Raw genomic sequence first — 21378 nt, 5'->3', positions numbered from 1 at the left:
TCAACCAATAATTCATTTCTAATGAAAGGTCCCTAAAGAACAGCATGTCAGTTTCACAGAATCAAGCCATTTTTCTTGTCTGCGGTGAAAGTGAAATGCTAAAATAATGCTGTGGGCAGCTGGTATAGACTGACATGAAAGAGATTTGTTGCTTGATGCTTTATCAAATCGCACCTGGTCTAATGTGGTCTGAGACACAGAGTAGTCCTCAATGTTCAGTCTCTCTTTGTTGGTCAGCACCAGCTGGAAGATTCGAGCCAGTGAAGCGGTGGCGATTTCATATTGTAAAGTGTTGTAGTGTTTCTCTCGCTGTATACATCCCGGGAAGCTGCTTTCCATGAAGGACTCGGCCGGGCCCAGGTCAGGAGTCAGGCCTGCTTTTGCAGCTTTGATCTTCATCGTGACTACATAACCACCTCCAAACCTGTCCGCAAGTACAATCAATACACACAATGCATATAAAATCAAGTATGCACTTGTTTTGTTGACCATTTGAAAGATTGTTACGCATATCAGCATTAAAAGTTGAACATTTAAAGGGGACCTATTATGCCCTTTTACAAATTCCTGATTTAGTTTTTGGGGTCTACTAGAATAGGATTTCATGCTTGAATGTTCAAAAACACCTTATTGTTCACATATTTAACATCGTTGCAGCACCTCTCTTCCCAGTCTGTATGTAACGTTCTGTTTAGTTTCGGTCTCTGTGAAGCCCCTTGTTCCGAATAGCGCAATGTGCTCTGATTGGTCGGCTAGCCAGGGTTGTGATTGGTCAACTGCTTCTAGTGTGTTTTTGAAATGTCACGCCCCTTACCATAACCTTGAGTTTCAATACACTACTAATGCAACTCAACCAGGCCTCGCCCCCTTTTTTTGAGTATGCCTTGGGTGGGAATTATTTACACACTTGTGAAGTGTACATTCCCGGAAGTTTCAGAAGTTCAGAAACAGTGCTTACCGATATAGAGAATAACTCCCTGTGGACTTTGTGCTTTGTAACTTTGCAGACCTTTTTCATGCAAAATTACACACAAAAAAAAGCATAATAGGACCCATTTAACACTGGAAAACCATTTAAGTTGATTTGGGGTAATATGGACATGGCATCCTTGAGTTTTTTTTTTTTACGTTCCAAAATAACATACTCACTTGTATTTCAGATGCTGGATTGTGCCCAGACATTTAAATGTCCCATTGACCATGATGGCCAAACGAGTACAAAGAGCTTCACACTCTTCCATACTGTAAATGCAAACAAACAAAACAAATAAATAATGTAAAAATATTTTAATTTTGTTTGAATAATTGATTAATACATTAAAATAATATTTGGACACTTAGTTATTTTTTCCAAATAGATTTTTATTATATATATATATATATATATATATATATATATATATTGTATAAATATATTAATTATAAGTATTTATTTAAAGAAACACTTGGCATGTCACTAAAAAACTATGCATGTGATTGATTGAAGTACCTCTGAGATTGTAAATATATATTTCAGTAATTTAACAACACATTTGCATGTTCACTGTTCTCTGATGTTGGTTAATGGTAACATGACATGCAAGTGAACAGATAAAATATATTTTTTAGTATATATATATATATATATATATATATATAATACTGTATACTTCGTTAATTATTAAATTACATCCTGTTTGGGAAACCCTGACAAATACTTGCCTGTGTGACGTCAAAACGACTGCCCTCCCATCACGGATGATACTCAGAATGGCGGTCCACAGGAACCGACGGGAGTGAGGGTCCATTCCTGTGGTGGGCTCATCCTACACACATTTACAGGGTTACATTACACCAGTGTTTTATTTTGCGCAATGTCACTGGGAATGCTTAGGAAAAACATACCAGGAGCACTAAAGGAGGACAGCCAATCATAGCGATAGCAGTAGACAGCTTCCTCTTGTTGCCCCCGCTGTAGGTACCAGCACAGTTTCCGGCATATTCAGACAGACCCAGCTTCTGAACGCCCCATTCTGCCACCTACAGAAAACATACAGTCATACATGATGATTGTATCAGAATGCTTTAAGAATTTCAGCCAACAAAGCCTACCATATAGTAGTTATTTGTGTCCAATGAAATGTGGAAACTTTTCTACTTTCACTCAAGTATGTGTTCAAGTGTCATGTACTATGTTTTTGTCCTGGTGTGTGTCATGTGATCTGTAAGGGGTGGGAGTCTCACTCTGCTAATCTCAGATTCAGGGATCCCACGGAGGCGGGCGTACAGGTACAGGTGCTCCCTCCCCGTCAGCAGTTCGTCTATGGCATCAAACTGAGGACAGTAGCCCATGTTCTGGTGCACATCCAGTATGTTGGTAAGAATGCTGAAGAAAAGCAGTTCATGATTAGTGTTTACATCCAATGTAAGTTCACAACTAGTAGCTCTTTATAATTTGTACATTACCTGTATCCAGCTACTGACGCCTCGCCTGATGTCACATCTGTGTCTCCGGTTAGCATTTTAAAGGTTGTGGTTTTACCTGCACCGTTTACACCAAGAAGCCCAAAGCACTGCACGAGAAATTAAAAAATGTAAAATGTAATCATTGTTCAGTCGTTCATTTCAATTGAAAGAGCAGCAGTATGGTTCATATTTTCAAATCTAATCATATTTTTTTTCAGTGATACCTCCCCTGCTGGAACTCCTACACAGATTCTGTCCGTTGCTGGTCGTTTTCTGCGCCTGTATGTCTAAGATTAGACCGCACATTTCAGCATGGCAATAACGGTTCTTCAAAACACTACAAATTCAACACTGACATTGTTTACAAAAAATAATTAAAAAATGGAAGCTTTTTGTCTTATGGTCACTTACTTTTGACAAGTCTCGAACTAGAAGGATGTCATTCTTGTTCCCTCCTTTGTAAATGCGCTCTCTCTCCTGAGCTACATCATCATCTTCATCTTTAACAGGACTCTTCGCATAGTCTGTCACCCTGCACATTTCACCGACACAAATAATAGTTACCATCATCTGCTGTTCTAGGGTTTTTCCTAACAGCTACAGTAAACACAAAATGTTAAACAGATCTAAATTTAAAGCTAACTTTTCTTTTAATGTTTATTTTGCAGTTGTAGAGTAAAAGTCTGTACTGAGCAGAATCGTTTTGTCTTTTTGCCCTCACCAGTGATCAAGGAAAAAATTGTACTGGATGAGCAGGTTAAAGATGAAATACACGAAACCCTCCACAGCCATACAGACGAGATTCTTCCCCACAAAGTTCCATCTGAACGGATCCATGGAATACTCCTCCCCTGTGCCAAGATATAGTTTATAGTAAGGACAGTGGCTTCTTTTTAGGGGGGTTTTAGAGTAAGGACATTAAAAGGCTTCATTTGAGGTGGCAGATTTTACACAACAATTGATCAATCATTAATAGTTCTTGCTAATAGAAGACCATACCAAATCTGGCGTAGACGTCAGTCACGGCCTGGTTCATGGCCATATCAATGAGACCTCGGCCGAGACAGAAGTGAGGGAAGACCAGTAACACCTTCTTCAACACCTCATTAAACATTATTAGAGACTGTAGGGTTTGTGAAGAAAAAAACACAAGTAATTACTTCAAAATCTGAAATCAGTAAACATGGATTCTTAAGCAAACATTTTTTTAAGTTCATTTTACTTTAATGTACATTTTTCATTTTACTTTAAGGCATTATTGTGAATTAGAATTGTATATAAAAAAACAAACAACAAAAAATGTCATTTTACCCTGTTGTTTTCAAAGAGCTCAAGGATGAAGGTGATGGCACTACTGTTGATACCAATGAAAAGGTTGATGCAGGAGAGTGACACGTATGCCGTGCTGGGGACATTGAACATGTAGGACATGGGGTACATCATGGGCGTCACTGACCACCTGCATAGTGAAGAGTGAAAGAAAAATCACTGTTGTGCTTAGCTGATTCTCTTTAAGTCAATGGCAGAATACATAAGCCGCTGACTGACCCATAGAGACAAAGCAGAGCGACCAGCGCTGGCAGATTTGTGGGTGATGTGTAGCACCTCTTATCAAAACCCACGAAAATGGCCACAACCATCACTGTGCTGAGGGAGTAGTTCATCTGGCACAAACAAACGAATGGGATATGAGCAATCAAACAGCTCAAACATTTCACAGTGACTAATGATTGACATTTTACAGAACTGTCCTTAACACACAACGCTGATAAATCTCACCATGTCCCAGAAAAAGTTGGCGATCCAGTAGACCACAGGGCTGACTCCACTAACAAACTGCAGATGTTTGGCCTTGGTGACACGTTCCTGAATGAGGTAGAGGATGAAGCTCGCCGGGACGAAGGACATGGCAAAGATGACGCAGATGGCCACCACTGCATCCACTGATGTGGCGAGACTGTCCGAAAGGAAAAGCAGCCTTTTACTACTCAAAAGTACACTACACTTTTTACTTAAAAAAAAACATTATCCACAGAGTCATACAGTAGTTAAATGTTTGCATGTAAATACTTGAAATGATGTGTATCAGATGTCTGTGTTTCTGATTTCATGACACTACCACTCAAGATTCAAGGATAAATTAAATTGATCAAAAGGGACAGTAAAAATATTTATAATGTTACAAAAAAAAAAAAAAAATCAAATGCTGTTCTTTTTAACTTTCTATTCATAGAGGAATGCTGGAAAAAATTGAGCAGTTTCCACAAAAATATTAAGCAGCACAACATTTTTAACATTCATAATAATAATAATAATTGTTTCTTGAGCAGCAAATATTATTTTGATTTCTGAAGGATCATGTCACACTGAAGACTGGAGTAATTATGCTGAAAATTCAACTTTGAATCACAAGAATAAATTACATTTTAAAATAGAAAGATATTTTATATTGTAAAACATTTCACGAAACAATTTTTTACTGTATTTTTAATTTTAAAAAAATGCAGTTTTGGCGAGAATATGAGACTTTTTTCAAAATCATTAAAGTGTACCAACCCCAAACTTTTGAACGGTACCGTACATCACTCATACATCACTATTAACTGAACGTAAGATTCTTCACATGAAGTTTAAAGTCCCCCTGTAGTAAATAATTGTATCCCTTAAAACTCATCTTTGATCACCCAAACTACATATTTAAACGTTTTTCCTTGAAAAAAAAAAAAATTGTTCATGCCTTAAAATTGCTTGAATGTAACTCTACACCCATGCCTCATTTAGTATACGTGGTTTTATGAATATGCAAATTAGCCCCGCCTCCACTCACACCAGCTCAGAGATCCACTGGTTGACGATCACATGTTGATGTGATTGATTGGTTACAAGGTAGTTTGTGACGTCAAAAACAACAGCAATTTGAAAAACGTTCTTGAGACTGTCTTTGGTTCATTGCAGTTTTAAGGAGAAAATACTCAGCAATGGTGCTGACTTATGAATTTGAACAAGGTTTGTCTTAAAGCATAATAAAAACACCACATATACATATAAACAACGTTAAAAACCCGATTTTCAAACTTTAAGATTAAAATCTCTTGTTTTAGTAAAAAAACAACTCCATTTACACCTGTATTTAGTGCTGAGCATCCAAGACAGATGATATAAACATTTCAATGTAACATCTGACACTCACACAGTGACTTCTGAGAGCTGCTCTTTGGTGAGGTTGAGCGGGTGGTTGATGGCAGTAATGCCGTATTCTGAAGGGTTGGCGTGAGGCGGCAGGTAAGCACGGAGAATGGCGTTGTTTGCTATGTTCATGTAGGAGACCATGGCGTGCCAGCCTTTGTTATTATACCACACCTGTGACAAGTTAGGAAACCAGGAGAAAAATAAAGTCAGTAGAAAAATGTCCTTGAAATTTAGACCATGTTTAATCATGGTTAAAATGTCCAAAGACATTTTGGGACATTGTACTGTTAAGTATGAGGTTTAACTTACCTTAACATTGTACTCACTCTCCATGTAGTGCAAGAAAGTTCCGAATTCGTTCATGGCTGACTTTGAATATGGGCCCTAAGGAGAAGAAATCATTCAACAGTGTATATGTTGTGTGAGCAGAATAGACAGTTATATATTTAAATGCCTCTCATCAAAATCTTATGGGTAGTAAACACAATATCATACCCCTGTAATATTCATTATCCGTCCAAGCTGGGAAAGAATATCCTGGATCTCCTCAGGATCCACATCGAGGATCGGTAGTTGTCCACCAACAGAGAGTCCACCGTACCTGTGAAAGAATGGGTTTAATCGAGCATCGTTTTAAAGATTCCTCAGTTATTGTGTCCACTAATTTATGTTTCCTTAATAACATTTTGCACTTGTATAACACGTCCATTCATTTTCGTTATCAATATTTAAGACATTTTACAGTTTAACAAAATGTATGAGGGAAATTGTCTAATTTGGTTCTGTGACTAGTCACCCATCTATTTTAAGCTGCTTCTACTAGACAAATTAAAAAGTAAAAATTTCCATTGAAAAAAAATCCATTATTTTTATTATAAATAAATAAATAAATAAATAAAGCCACACTGAAGGACGTCATCTTCTCAATTTTTTTTTTTTTTAAGTCCCTAGCTTATGTTTTTGGCCTAAATGAAGGAAGAAAGAAATCTTTGATTATGATGTGTGGGTTTTTGGACAACTGTTTGATTGTTTTATATTGGCAACCCCATCAAACATCCATACAACTAAATAAAAAAGACAGAAACTTTACCTTTGTTCATTCACCCAATATTTGCTCTTCAAGCTGCATATAAGGAAAACAGCAGACATTATACAGAATGAAATGAATACTAACACTACTAGCACACTGAAGTTTTTTTAGAACAGCTCACCTGGTCTTGATGAGCTTGGGGTAAGTCTTCACTAAGTAATCAGAGATGTTTTTGTTTGTCATATCAAGCAAAATGTCCCCTGTTAGCTCTTTTCTCTACATGAGATAAAACACAAAAAACATCATCACTAAACTCACCTCCTGGATCTTTATAATTACGATAAAGTATTTCAGTTCCATCTGATCCTGACCTGTCGTGGTGGCAGTCCTCCAGCTCCAGCCGCACAGAACGGCAGCATGGTGAGCTTTGTATCAGTGCTGCACTCACAGGAAGGGGAAGGGTTTCTTGTATTCCACTCGGGACTCAATAAGATGTTCGTGACCTCAGGAGACACTGGAGGAACTTCCCAATCAGAGGATGTGTTTAAACAGGTAAAGAGGTTCCTGTGAGCACATATTCACATATATGATATAACATAATATAATAAATCACTATTCTATTCTAAGTATAACTGTATAATTATTGCAAAATATAATTAATTTAATTATTAAAAATATTAACATTTTCAGCATCATTACTCCAGTCTTCAGTCACCTGATTCTTCAGAAATCATTCTAAAATGCTGAATTGCTGCTCAAGAAACATTTATTATTATTATCAATGTTGAAAACAGCTAACAGCTGCTTAATATTTTTGTGGAAACTGTTAAAAGAAAAGTTAAAAAGAACAGTATTTATTTACATTTATTAATATTTTTATATAACATTATAAATGTATTTATTGTTACTTCAATCAATTTAACCAAACTTTAATCGTCTCTGCTGAACAAAAGTGTTACAAAAATAAACAATCTTACTGACTTTTCAATTGGTGGTTTAACTTACTATGAATTTGGTAATTAAGCAATTAACTTAAAATTATATTGAATTGTGGCACAGATGCATAGCCCTGAAATGTTTATACATTATTATTATATATCTATGGAGAAAACTCACGCTCTGAAGATTTTGTCACGCTCCATTTAAAGATTACATTTCTGTCATGACAATTCTAGGAGTTTTTGGCATGGTAATGGATATGACAATGTTGATATGTTTGGTCTTGGCGGAATAGATCTGCTACGCTTCTGCTGCTGTTAGCGCTGTTGCAGTTGATAACTGTTGCTGCTGCGGCAGAGCAAGTACGGGACTGTTGTGAGCAAGTAAGACATGCTGCTGCTATGCAATATAGCATACATGAATTACCCTTTCGTAGCAGATCTATACAGGTGGAGCTGGGGAAGATGGAGGGTTTCTGAAAGAGCACTGCTACAACAAATGCTGACCAAGTATTTAAAAGTTGAGCAGAAAAATCATTGCTACTGATAGAGCAGGAACCAATCAGGATAGAGAATGATGTGATTGCAGGCAGATTGAGTTAAGGATTTATCAGCCTGCACCATCTAGAGTTTCATGACAGAACTCTGTATTTATTGAAGTAATCACATAAATCAGAACTGGATAGGTGTGCATTGGCTCAATATATTCTCCAGAGTCAATCTCAAAATAATTAAAGTATGCTCATAGTGTAGTTTCAAAACCCATTCAGACCAAACTTAAAAACTCACTCCAAGGGCTGATTTGCCATACAGCGTGTTCCCATGCCAGGGTCCTTCAGCAACGTCTGCATGAAATGTCTCATTTTTGGATGCGATGGCTGCTCATTACTGAGATACAGAAGACAGGTGAGAAATTCATCTCCCATGAAAACATACAAATTACTTCATAAACAGATTCTCAGGGCGTTTTCACACCTGGCTAATTTGGAGCGTTTGTTTTGGAACCTGGTGCGTTTTCTCCCTTAGGGCCCTTTCACACCTGAAAGTCCGCACCAAGGTCCGAACCAAAGTTCATGTTTTGATACATTGTATACATTTGGTTAGTTTTGGTTTGGTTTCACATTGCAATTATGCGAGCGCACTAAAGAACTTTTCATGACGTACTTGCGTCCTGTCGTCATCATCTACATGGCTGCATATTGACATTGATTGGTTTGTAAACGGACGTGCGTCTGACGTCAGCGTGTTGTCAATTCGGCGGGTAACTTTGACAAGATGAATGAACAGACAGACGCATATTATCGTTGCCACTATGCTGTTATTATTACGGCATTACTCCCTCCAGCACCAACTATACTCGACGCTAGTTCAAATTCGCCAAATGAACGTCCTCGTTGTGCAAACAAATCATCGCCGGTAGGACGCAGGACAAATGTGTGCGTGTGTGTGTGTGTGTGTGTGTGCGCGCGCGCGCGCGCGAATCAGCTGGAAGAAACGCTGTGGGCAGGACTGACAGATCTGCACATAAATATTCTCCTTCAGTTGTTTATGCTACGCGGGAACCACCGGAACTTCCTGTAAATGGTCCGAAAGTCCGAACCATACAGAAAATGCTTTCACACTAGAAACGAACCAAACCTTTGAACAGTTTGATCCGGACCGAGACCACCTCTTTTCGTCGGACCAAATTTCGTCTGTTTGGTCCGGACCGTGGTCCGGGGGAGGTTTCACACCTGTAATTTTGATTCGGACCAAACTGAAAAGTCCGAAAGTCCGGACCAAACAAGGTAGGTGTGAACCCAGCAAACATGCCAGTGTGGGCCCACTGTGGGTAAGTGTGGGTTTTCTGTGGGACAGTGTGGGCAAGGGCAAACCCTTTGGGGCCCCATGTGGGCTTTATGTGGGCAAGCCCACTGTGGGTTGGCCAACAGAAAACCCACAAGGGCCCCCAGTGGGTTAGCCCATGCGGGGCCCATAGCAGTTTTGCCCATTTGGGCCCCCATGTGGGCTTTCTGTGGGCAAGCCCACTGTGGGTTGGCCCACAGAAAACCCACAAGGGCCCCCAGTGGGTTAGCCCATGCGGGGCCCATAGCAGTTTTGCCCATTTGGGCCCCCATGTGGGCTTTCTGTGGGCAAGCCCACTGTGGGTTGGCCCACAGAAAACCCACAAGGGCCCCCAGTGGGTTAGCCCATGCGGGGCCCATAGCAGTTTTGCTCATTTGGGCCCCCATGTGGGCTTTCTGTGGGCAAGCCCACTGTGGGTTGGCCCACAGAAAACCCACAAGGGCCCCCAGTGGGTTAGCCCATGCGGGGCCCATAGCAGTTTTGCTCATTTGGGCCCCCATGTGGGCTTTTTTTTTCTAAATCTAGAACTCCAACTGAAGGATGAGGCTTGCTACAGTGCAATGGTACACTTGGTTTTATTAAATAATTGGTTCTTTAAAAGTTGCTTTTGATAAAAGAGCCTGCTAAATGAATAAATGCATTTAAATAAATAAAGTTTTGTACTTTTTCACTACAGTTTCATTATAGCTGTCCTGTGAATACACTGATGTGTTACTGCTTTAATTTAGGCAAAGTATCTGGCAACAGTTGGGGGTACAAGCCCAACCTCCAACACCAGACGTATCCTGGTCTGCATGCTGACCACCCCACTTGCCCAGCAACTGTGCTGGAAGGGCTCTGGCCAGAAGATGGCCTTTGGGCAGATGTTGGTCTGCAAAGCAGTTATAGGTACAGTATATAATGTTTATATGTGATAAGTCCTTATAGCAGGAATAAAAATAAGACTGTCTATACCCTCATGTCAGCACATACACTGCAGTACACACTACACTACACTACAGTACACACTACAGAAGACAGCTGTCTATACCCTCACCAGTCAGTACTTGCACTGCAACTGAACGTTATTATAAAGTGTTACCCAATAAACCGCAGCTCTCTCATTGTCCTATTCAGTCATTCTCTCAGTTGAGCAGAAGACGTTTTCTCAATTCCTCACTCAAAAGTGCAGGTTAAAAATGTTCTTAGGTTGAAATGGCTTAACAGTACCTTATTTTGTTTTTAACATTTGTATTTCAATTGATCCTTTCTCTCTTAGATGCTGTGACAAAAAGCAGTCAAGCTACAGCATGTGAGACGGAAGCCTCTATAAAAACTTGGCTCCGTAATGCCAGGGACAGAGATGGGGGAAGGCAAGGAAGGGCCAGAGCTGCAGAAATACATACTGGTGCCCCTGAGGGGATTGGTTTTTAATTTACTTTGATGTGTTTTAAGTGTTCTGTGTTTCTGTTTTTGTGGTTATTGCTGTTTTAAACTGTATTAATTATAATTATTATTGTCCGTAAATAAATTATTTAAAAAAAAACATGACCCTCGATTTATTGCTGCTAACAAGTGCAATTGTTCTGCATATAGTAATATGGGTGTACCTACACCTCTGTGTGCTCAAACTATGCACCTGCACCCACAGTGTGCCCACATCCAGCCCACATGAGGGCCCGCTCTAATTTCTGTGGGCCCACAATGGGCCCCAATGGGGGCCCACTCTACTTAGTGTGGGCCAGCCCACAGTCAGCCCACACTTTGGGCTGTCCCACTAGGGCCCCACCTGGACCCCCTAAGGGGTTTGCTGTGGGCCCACAACGGGCCCCAATGGGGGCCCACTCTACTTAGTGTGGGCCAGCCCACAGTCAGCCCACACTTTGGGCTGTCCCGATGGGGCCCCACCTGGTCCCCATAGTGTGGGGCCTACATGTGCCCCGCATTACACGCCGGTATTTGGGCCCACAGTGGGCTGCCCGCAAGGGCCCCATTCGGGCCCCAAAGGAGCATGTTTGCTGGGAAAGGGCCCTTAGTTCGGTTCATTTAGGCATATGTGAAAATGGCAATCGCGCTCCGATCCGCACCAAAATAATCTGTCCGAGATCATATCAACGAGGTGGTCTTCAAGCCCAATTGCAACAACTGTGGAGCTGTTTGCTTGTAGTGAGAAAGCAATCTGACCCGAAGAACCAACGAACCAGGCTGTATCACAATATATGATGGGTAATTACGTACGTTGCATGAAAAGCAGCAGTGTGTGTTTTGCTAATGCCTCTCAAAAAGAATCGCAGGTTAACCTGGAGCAAAGACGAAGTGAAATGCCTTATTAAAATTTGGTCGAATAAACATATTTCAGAACAACTGTCCAAAACGCATAAAAATACAAACAAAGCCTTGCTAAAATTATAAAGTAATATATAATGACCGCTAGGAGACGAATCCTGGAACATAAACAGGTGCGCGCGGACCAATGAGAGGAGACTTTACTCACACTTGACTAGTATTAACTAATTTTTGTCCATTTGGAAATATTGCCTTGTGAAAGCGAACTGAACCAAGAAGAAATCACAGCATCGTAACAATTTTAACCCTTGCTTCGAAACAAAGAAAACAATCTACAGGTGTGAAAACGCACTTAGACTCTAAACAGCTGATCTCACCTGATGAAGGTCAACTGTGGTCCGTACATCCATGGAGTGAGGGTCAGACTGGGATACTCTCCAAATGGTGGGACAATCATAGTGAAGACCAAAGCAATAAGGACAAAACTGGATGGCAAAACAATCTACAAAAAAAGCAAGATGTAAAGAAAACCTCTGCTTGTTGTCTATTCTAGAAAAAACACATGGCATCAAATAAGTGGCCAGACATTTTTTCAGAAATTGTACTTTTGTGTTCAATGGAAGAAAGAAAGTCAGAGGTTTGGAACGGATAATAGAATGATCCTTTTTGGGTGGAATTTCCTAATTTTCATAACACTGTGTCCACATGCAAACTTCACCTGTGCAAGGAAATCTTTGTGGCTGCGTGTGGCATGGTGAAATCTCTTGACCAGAAGAGCGTGGAACTGCTTGAGTACCAGGCTAAAGCCTTTAACCTGCTTGGAGGCTCTACCACCACTGTTGTCAGACTCTGCTGGGTTCCCCACACCATTTGCATCTGTAAACCAGACCAGATACAGGCATAATCTAATTAGACCTGCTGTATAAACTGTGTAGCTGCTCAACAGCATTCTATTTTGGCTGCTGGTTTGTCCTCACCTGGCTAATTAACCATAGACAACTGACCAGCTCAAACCTCTAAACCAGCAAGACCACATTAGTTGCTTTAACAAGCAAGACCCCATACGTTTTCTAGCTTAACCAAGAACCATTTTCGGGCAATCAATCAGCACGATTGACTGGTTCGCCAGCTAGACCAGCACTAATCAGCACAAACCAGCATGGAGCAGCATGGAAATGCGTATTGGTCTAAGATGATCTGATGTCTGCCAAGAGCTACTGTATCTCAAGAAGCTTTATCTCTACACAAAGCATAGCACCTCAGTCAAACCCTTCATATCACCCTGTTAGCTTCTTAGCATGAGCGCTAAGCAAAGCTGAGATCTGGGATCTCGATTCACCTTCAACATTGTTCGTAGTCTCTCTGTCTCTCAAGAAACTATTTTTCCTCTGTTGTAGCATCCATTGCTCTGAGGGGGTAGTTTGACACAGTCAAACACAGCAGGGATTTAAAAGACAATCATAAACTATTCCATAAACTCCTGGTTTATGGAAAGTACAGGACTTGAATTAACTTAATGATATATATTATAGGTATTATGGCTGTTGATATAGGTAATATGAGGATATTTACCTGGTGTCACAGAGCTGTTGGCTGCCTCTCCATCTGCTGTAACTTTCAGAAAGATCTAAATATATACAACACAGTGTCTTAAATCATTAGTGAGGACACACTTATCTATATTTTGCACAGTAACAACCAGCATTGTTTTAGTATTATATATAAATAAATAAAATCCAAAAATGGATATTAAAATTATACAGAAAATTGAAACACAAAAACAGTAGCTATACATTACGCAGTCTGTTGACTGTTATCACTGATGGTAATGGTTGCTAAAGCATAATGCAGAAACAAATGTTGTCCAACCTCTTCTAGTGATGTGTCAGATATGCCAAAGCTACTGAGGCCCATGTCAGCCAAAGTTTCCTCCAGTTCTCGGAAAAGGCTGGCGTACGCACGATACTTAAAACCCTTATTAGGGAGCAGATAGGTCATCTCTTGACCGACCATTTCAATCAGCTTTGCCTCAGGTACATGGTGATGAATCAGAGTAGTGATGCTCTCAACATTCCCTGTGTAGAGAGATGAAAAAATGATTCCTTTTTGAAGAAATGAGGCTGTTATATCAATGTATATTTTGAGCTGTTAGCCCACTGACCGTCCAGTATTCTCTCGGCCTGTAGTGCCTGACTCTCCTCTTTATATCTAGTGCAGGAGGAGCAGGAGCAGGAACACTCAGACGCACAGTCACACTCATTCTGAAGAGCACAGACAAAGAACACTTACTGGACACAGTCGAAATACCGATTTTGGGCTATTTTGCTACCATATTGTGCCTTTTTTTCAGACTAATGAAAAGAAAATATCCAAAACATGTAATAAAGTGTTTATTGTACTACACTTTATCTATTTGAGTCAGTAGATTTCAATTACAATGCACATCTTTAAAAGGCTGTTTTCTCAAAATGAGATCTCCACTTCAGTAGCACTTCCAGTCTCATTCTGTGAAGGTTTTTACAGAGGGGATTTGATTTATATAACATTTTATTCCTAAAATAGTACTTTCTGATTATGGAGTGATAAAAAGAGATATCCAAAATAAAAATTAAATCTTTAACTCTAATATCTAAACAAAATGAAACAAGAATTTAATCAACAACATGGTGAACTGTCACAGAAGTCTCACCTCTTTCTTGCGCTGGTCTTTCATGCGACGCACCAGCGTGAGGTAGAAACCCACTCCAAAGCAGTTCTTCAGAAAGAGAGGAGAGCCACTGCAGTGTAATTTACCTTTAGAGATAATGGCCACTCTGTCACTTAACAGGTCTGCCTCGTCCATGTGATGAGTGGACAGTATTACTGTGCGGCCTGGATGAAGTGTACGTGTAAGAGAGAGAGAAAGAGGTGATACAGATATTTAACAACAGGAGGATAAGATTTGTATCTTATTGTAGCTCTACAAATGAAAGTCTCTTGCAGTGATTGTGTTTTTAATCCTGCATTATTATCTTTGGCCAGAAGGTGGCAGTACCTGTGCGGTACTTGAGTAGCAGGTCCCAAATGGAGCGCCTGGCGTATGGATCCACTCCTGACGTTGGCTCATCCAATATCACCACCCTAGAACCGCCTACGAAAGCCATCGCCACCGACAGTTTCCTCTGCATACCCCCTGTAGACAGAGTCGAAACACAAATTGTTTAAAACACTGACTTTATAGATATTGGTGCTTGATGTTTAAGCAAAAATGCATTTAAAATTGCATATATTGTGGATACTGTCCGAGATATTAAGGCACAATGACACCCAGGAATTGTCTCAGGAATTAACATCGGCATTTGAAACATTGGCACAGTCATTATGCAAAGCAAGCCATGTTTTTCACCTCAGAGTAAAAAATAAAACATGCAAATGACAGATAATGTGACATATAAAGTCACATTGGGAGATGCACTGTATCAATTAGGAGATTTAAAGAGAAATCACATAGAAATTACAAGACCAAGTCGCAATTGTGATATATGAAGTCATATTGTGTGATATAATGTCAGTTATATTCAATCATTTAGTAGACTTAATGACAAATTGAGGAGAACAATAGAAGCAATTAAACCAACAAAAAGGCAACAATATGTAAGTGCTGTGACAAGCACCAGTTAGTCTAGTACATGTAGCAAGTTTTTATATACAGTATATATAGATAAATAGAAAGAAAGAATAAAAACAGTCACAATTACCTATTAAGTATTTATACGAGTAAAGGGTTTCTCATTTAATGTGAGCCGTTTAGTATGTAGCAGTATGACTCCAAATGTTGTGAAATTAATTTGACTGTTAACAGTGAATACTAAAAAATATGTTTAAAAAGCTGATAATTGTTACGTAACGTGGTATATTAGAAACTTGCGCGACGAGGAATAATTGCAGGAAACAGACTTTAATCACAAACACTCAGGAACCAGGAGAAACGCAGGAGAAAACCACACAAACATTAACGACAACGGACAGAGACTAAGGGTAGAACTGAGGGTTTACTGTAAGTATACAGAGCAAACAACTTAATTATTAAATTAAGAGGGCACAGGTAAATGACATAACTAATTAAACAGACTAGGGAAAACTACGTCACAGGACTAAACCAAAAACACAATGAAAACATAGGAGGCATGTGATAATGTGTAAACAAATAATGAGTAAATAAAAAAAGGCCATGTAAATGATTAAAGAGTGATCTATTATAAGGGAAAGATGATGAAAGATTTAAGCAAAACTCAGTTTGTTATAAACGCCTTGTTCAACAAAAGAACAGCATTTATTAAAAATATGAATCGTTAATTCATCTTTGCTGAATAAAAGTATAAATTTCTTTAAAAAAAAAACATTTACTGACCCCATACTTTTGAACAGTATAGTGTACAAACACACTTGCCACCAAGGCAACATCATTTCCATGTTTACCCTATAGGAGAAGCTTCATTTTATCCCTAACCCAGATTAGCTCCAAATAAGAAGCTTTTCTCCAGTAACCCCCGTCTCCCCTGGTTTTTAAGTATCTGTCTAAAACACAGATCCTGAGTGGGCAAACTCAAAACCCCCTTAATAACAGATTACTAGATTATTGTCTCAGGTTTGCATCAAGACCCACCAGAGAGGTTCTGTGCTTCCTCATCTCGTTTATGAGGCAATCCCAGGTCCTCCAGCATGTCCTCGACCTCCTGCTCGGCCTCCTTGCGCTCACGTCCCTTCATCAGAGAGTAGAAGAGAATATGCTCCTCTACTGTCAGACTGAGTGAAATAAAACGAAACATACCTATCAGACTGCAGTATTTATAATATTATGTCCACTTGCAAAGAACAGGTGCTCACTGGTTGAAGAGGATGTTGTATTGTGGACACATGCCCAACGATTGTCGTATGGTGTCCATTTCTGTACGAATGTCCCTCCCATATATGTAAGCCGTTCCAGAGGTGGGCGGAAACAACCCGGTCAATATGGACCTGCAACAGTACAAGATGTATGAGAAATGAGTCCAAGATGACACAAACTAGATGGGATTTATGGTTCCATATCATCAATGTTATCAAAGGATAAAGAGAATGTAAGGACGCACAAAGTGGTGGTCTTTCCTGCCCCATTGTGACCCAGGAAAGAAGTGATCTGGCCCTCATAGAAGTTCATGTTAAGACAGTCCACTGCAGGTCTTGAGTTTCTAGAATACACCTTCACCAAGTCCTGCACTGACACTCCTATTAACAGACCCTCCGGCTCTGGCTCAAAGAATGGATTTCCTGCGGGAAAATACCCATACGGACACTAAACCAAACAGATAACTGACAATATAACAGGTCTGGGTTCATATACAGGTACTACAGAAACAGAGCAAGTTTATACAGGAACACTTTCTAAAGATCAAAGCATTCATTGAGATTTGAATTGGAACGACAGTCAAATCAAAGAAATTCAACAAAATTACATATAAATAATAAAGGATTAGTTCTGCAAAATATTTATAGTGTACATACATGTATATATATATATATATATATATATATGTATATATAGTATATACACACACAGTTCAGTCATGAAACTCCATATGACTCAATATGACCAGCTGATTGGTTCACTCAAAGTCGTGAACCATACCGTCCATACCAAAGTCCATACCGAACTCAGTACAGCGCATCATTTCCTAGCCCTCCACCTTCCCCAGCACCACCTGCCTAGATCTGCAAGGGGGTTCTCCCTAATTTCCCTGCAGCAGCTTGCATTCTATTCACCGTATTTATGTGTAAGTTTCGGCAGTAGCTTTCCCTCATGCAGCATGACGCAGCAGATCTAGTCCGCCAATTCTAAGCCTATGTCCATTCTAATTAATAAGTGCTGTTTAAACCGAGAGTTGTCATCAAATATGTATATGACATTTAGTTCCATTAATTCTGTACTGTATTTATAAGTGAAATTGCAATTCTATATACACTACTGTTCAAAATGTTGGGGACATTTTTCACTGTTTTCAAAACTCTCTTAAGCTCAGCAAAGCTTAATTTAATTAAAAATACAGTAAAAAACAGCAATATTGTGAAATATTATTCAAATTTAAAATAATGTAAATTTGTAACCCTCAACAGTTAAAACTTCACTTATGGTACAGTTATATAAATTCCTTTGAATTTATAATTAAGTTTCTTTGAGACTTAAATTCAAATTTGAATTACAATTTTGCAGTCTTTTTGAAACTTCTATCCTGGAAAGTTTTTTTCAATTCAAATTTGTAAATGACGCACAACCCAACTGGAATCCTTACCATCGTGCACAGGCTGGATCTCCTCTTGTTGAATCTCTTCGTGTATTTTTAGATGCTCCTCCCGCTCTTTCTCTTTCTCCATCCTCTCTCGTTTCTCCTTGTGCTTGCAGTGCTTGCTGCTGCGGGAACCATTGCATTCCCTGTGCTCCGGCGAAAGGCCACCATACTCAACATCCTCCTGCTTCTCCAAGTTATTTACCAGAGGCATCTCAGGGCCTACAGAGAAACAGAGGTGTGTTCACAAAATAAATCTAATGTAGGCCCTGTGTACACATGTATTTAATGCTGCCAACTTGTGATTGAATCATCCTAGATGGATGTTTATATCAGGTGTAAACAAATCAACCATACCTGGATCTGGATTCTGTGAGGGTAAAGGTGTCGGCTTCAGCCAGTACGAGGGCTGCAGAGGGAAATAAAATGGCTGACCGATGCCATACTGGCCTGAAAAGCCAATGGAAAAAAGTAAGCTTTCTTTTATAGTAGTTTAGCATATTCAGTGCAATGCTTTGTAAGAAACGAACCAGGAAATACGTTGTCGAGATACCAAGCCAAAACAGCATAAAGAACTGCATCCAATAGCATCATCCGAATAGAAGTGAAGAAGGAGTACTCATCACCCTCTAGAGGACTGGTACCAATATTGTCCCACTGCAGACCCAGGCCTTGCTCCTCATAGCGGGATAGATACTCTGTCCCAAAACCAAAGGCCACTGGAGACAGCAAGCTCTGGAAAAGCAGGAGCATTTTACAAAACATTACATGCAAGAGCCATTTGATCAGATGTAAAGTCCAAATATAAATGAATGACTTTCTTTATTATTATATTATTCTATACTATTATTAAATAGTTTCTAAATTAAATAATACATTTATAGCAGTGGTTCTCAACCTATTTTACTTGAAGGCCTCCCTTTGTCCAATACAATACTCCAAAGCTCCCTGATATGGACTATTTCTGCTGTAATTTTGACAAAGCTGCTTGTTTTAATTTTTTTTTAAACTGGGAGTAATGATATATGAAATTAATTAACCACAAATAATGTGGTAACTTTAAAAGTTTATGTTCTTCAATTAAAAACAACAGATACTAAAGGGAGATACTAAAACAATTTTTTCAGTCATCTTTGCTTTTTAGTCATCTTGAGGGGCCTTTCACAGTTTGTTAAGGCCCCCTACTGATCCCCGGAAACCTGGTTGAGAATCACAGATTTTTTGCTTTTTGGCAACTTTAAATGCTGCTGTTTTAGATTGGATCAAACTGAAGAGAAGTGGAAGACCATATTGGACTCACCACAGCTAACTTCATGTTCTTAGTAATGCGGTCCTGCCAGGCGAAACAGAATATATGAGGGAGGTACAGGGTGAAGTAGATGATGCCGCTGCAAGCTGCAGCCAGGTTGGCCTTATTGAAGAACACGCTCATCAGAAAGCACTGCATGATAGTGGCCACAGTGAACGTGAGGAGGAACAGGAACAGGATGATAGGATCGCTGTAATTGAGCACTTTTCCAGCCTGAGGACAAAGGCATTCAATAATTAAGATACTCTTCTAATTTAAAACAGTGCTGTGTAATAAAGAGAGAGTGAGAGAAAGAGAGACAGAGAACCTCCATGTACTAATAACATACATCCAGCAGAGGTCACAATGCAACAAGTCTGAGAAAGGCTCAGAGGGACAAAGTTCATCAGTCATCACATTTCTTCCTCACCATGATAATGGCAGTCAATAGAGCGGTGCTGGCGGACATCACGAGGAAACTGTCGATAAACCATGTGTACCAGATGACTCTATTAGTGACGCCCATGGCCTTCAGTGTCTCCTTCAGCCTCATCTCCTTCTCCAGCACGATGCTCTTCACCACCATAGACACTGAGTAGATCCAGGCCAGCACCATGAAGATGGGGAAACAGCGATTTAGGGTCAGCATGAACCTTGATATGGGACAAAACAAACAAGATCCATTGGATAATTGCAAGGTTTCATTAAGAACTATGATATGCCATGAAATAATGCAACTGGAGTCATTTTTATACTTCACTGCAATGGACTTCAAGGGACAGACCACCCAACATGAAAATTCTGTGAACATTTACTCACCCATATGTCGTTCCTAACTTGACGTTCCCATTGACTTCCATTGTATAGTCAAAAATATAATGAAGTCAAAGGGAACCAAAACTTTTTTATTGCCTACATACTTCTTTTGTTTCTTGTCTTTTGTATTGTTTTACTGTTTTGTATTGTCACCCAGTATTTACATGGAGTTTGTTTGAAAATGACTTTTGTTATATCTGCCCCTGTAAATTATCTTTTGGTCCTTTTGGTTGGAAGAAATACATCTTATCTGTTAACTACCTGTCCTACCCCATTTTTGGGTGGAAAATGGTGTGATGATATGGGAAAGGATTAGTTAGCCATCACTCACATGTCATCCACGTAGCAGGGGTAGGGCATCTGCTGCACGTAAACACCTAGAGGCCAGTCATGACCTGTGTGTAACTTGAGGATACCATGTTCAATCATGTCCTGCAGGTAGGCAAAACCTCCCCAAATGTAGCGATGGTCCTCCAGAGGGTCTGCCCTGGGACCAGGGTCCCAGTACCTAAGAGAAAAGGAGGGCATTTAGTAGTTTGGTGCTCATTTAAAAAGTTTTTAAAAACACAAGAAATGTTTCTTGAGCAGAAAATCTGCATATTTGAATGATTTCTGAAGGATCATAATATGACGTATGTAATGTAATGCATAACGTATGCATGTAATGATGCTGAAAATTCAGCTTTGCCATCACAGGAATAATTTACATATCAAAATATACAATATAATTTACATATCAAAATATACAATGCTCTAAATTGTATTAAATAAATGCACCCTTGCTGAACCTTCTTTAAAAACATCTTAAATATTAACGATCCCAAACTTTTGAACAGTTGTGTATATTTTTTGACAATTTTTCTAATGCAGTAAAAATGCATTAATCCTTAGTGGCCAACAGTTCTCACACAATAGAGCTCAATTCAGTAAATCATAGGCTACAGTATTTCCAATTATTTTCGATGTCGCCTAATAAAACTCTATAGACTGTCATTGGGCTACACTGAGATCACATTAAAAATGTCAAATTCTAAATTAAAATTCAGCCTTCAAGCACGTCACATTTGCTGTGTAATCCAAAATGAATGACTCAAAAATGTCAAATTCAATAGTCTTTAATCCAAGAAATCGAAATACTCAGGAGATACTTCAGGTAATGAAAATGCACATTAAACAATGACGATAACCGACGGGACAACAGAAACTCAGAGCTATATATACACACAAGAGAAACTAATCTAGACACAGGTGCAAAACATA

At 39.4% G+C, this 21378-nt stretch overlaps 1 protein-coding gene across 2 annotated transcripts in view; it reads right to left on the bottom strand.

The window, feature by feature from the left end:
* The window catches only part of abca4b (ATP-binding cassette, sub-family A (ABC1), member 4b), a 47544-nt gene that overhangs the window by 1476 nt on the left and 24690 nt on the right, over nt 1–21378 (bottom strand). The window contains exons 14-50 of one of the 2 annotated variants that reach the window (XM_084412532.1): nt 20450–20626; nt 19733–19955; nt 19315–19536; nt 18545–18749; nt 18372–18464; nt 18021–18236; nt 16824–17001; nt 16579–16710; nt 16358–16497; nt 14747–14884; nt 14402–14583; nt 13874–13973; nt 13582–13787; nt 13285–13339; nt 13052–13120; nt 12431–12588; nt 12090–12214; nt 8392–8490; nt 7036–7228; nt 6846–6940; nt 6725–6757; nt 6130–6235; nt 5944–6018; nt 5636–5805; nt 4225–4402; nt 3994–4109; nt 3757–3904; nt 3445–3568; nt 3167–3296; nt 2857–2977; nt 2670–2732; nt 2446–2552; nt 2224–2365; nt 1885–2019; nt 1702–1805; nt 1150–1242; nt 175–424 (exon numbers count right to left, since the gene is read on the bottom strand). In XM_084412532.1, the coding sequence (XP_084268658.1) occupies nt 175–424; nt 1150–1242; nt 1702–1805; nt 1885–2019; nt 2224–2365; nt 2446–2552; nt 2670–2732; nt 2857–2977; nt 3167–3296; nt 3445–3568; nt 3757–3904; nt 3994–4109; nt 4225–4402; nt 5636–5805; nt 5944–6018; nt 6130–6235; nt 6725–6757; nt 6846–6940; nt 7036–7228; nt 8392–8490; nt 12090–12214; nt 12431–12588; nt 13052–13120; nt 13285–13339; nt 13582–13787; nt 13874–13973; nt 14402–14583; nt 14747–14884; nt 16358–16497; nt 16579–16710; nt 16824–17001; nt 18021–18236; nt 18372–18464; nt 18545–18749; nt 19315–19536; nt 19733–19955; nt 20450–20626 (5101 nt within the window). The remainder of the gene's footprint in view (nt 1–174; nt 425–1149; nt 1243–1701; nt 1806–1884; nt 2020–2223; nt 2366–2445; nt 2553–2669; nt 2733–2856; nt 2978–3166; nt 3297–3444; nt 3569–3756; nt 3905–3993; nt 4110–4224; nt 4403–5635; nt 5806–5943; nt 6019–6129; nt 6236–6724; nt 6758–6845; nt 6941–7035; nt 7229–8391; nt 8491–12089; nt 12215–12430; nt 12589–13051; nt 13121–13284; nt 13340–13581; nt 13788–13873; nt 13974–14401; nt 14584–14746; nt 14885–16357; nt 16498–16578; nt 16711–16823; nt 17002–18020; nt 18237–18371; nt 18465–18544; nt 18750–19314; nt 19537–19732; nt 19956–20449; nt 20627–21378) is intronic. The other variant, XM_084412533.1, reaches the window with a different exon arrangement.

This window comes from Rutilus rutilus, assembly GCF_951802725.1.
Source record: "Rutilus rutilus genome assembly, chromosome: 6".
NCBI classification, from domain to species: Eukaryota; Metazoa; Chordata; class Actinopteri; order Cypriniformes; family Leuciscidae; genus Rutilus; species Rutilus rutilus.
This window is presented reverse-complemented; position numbering and strand designations above follow the sequence as displayed.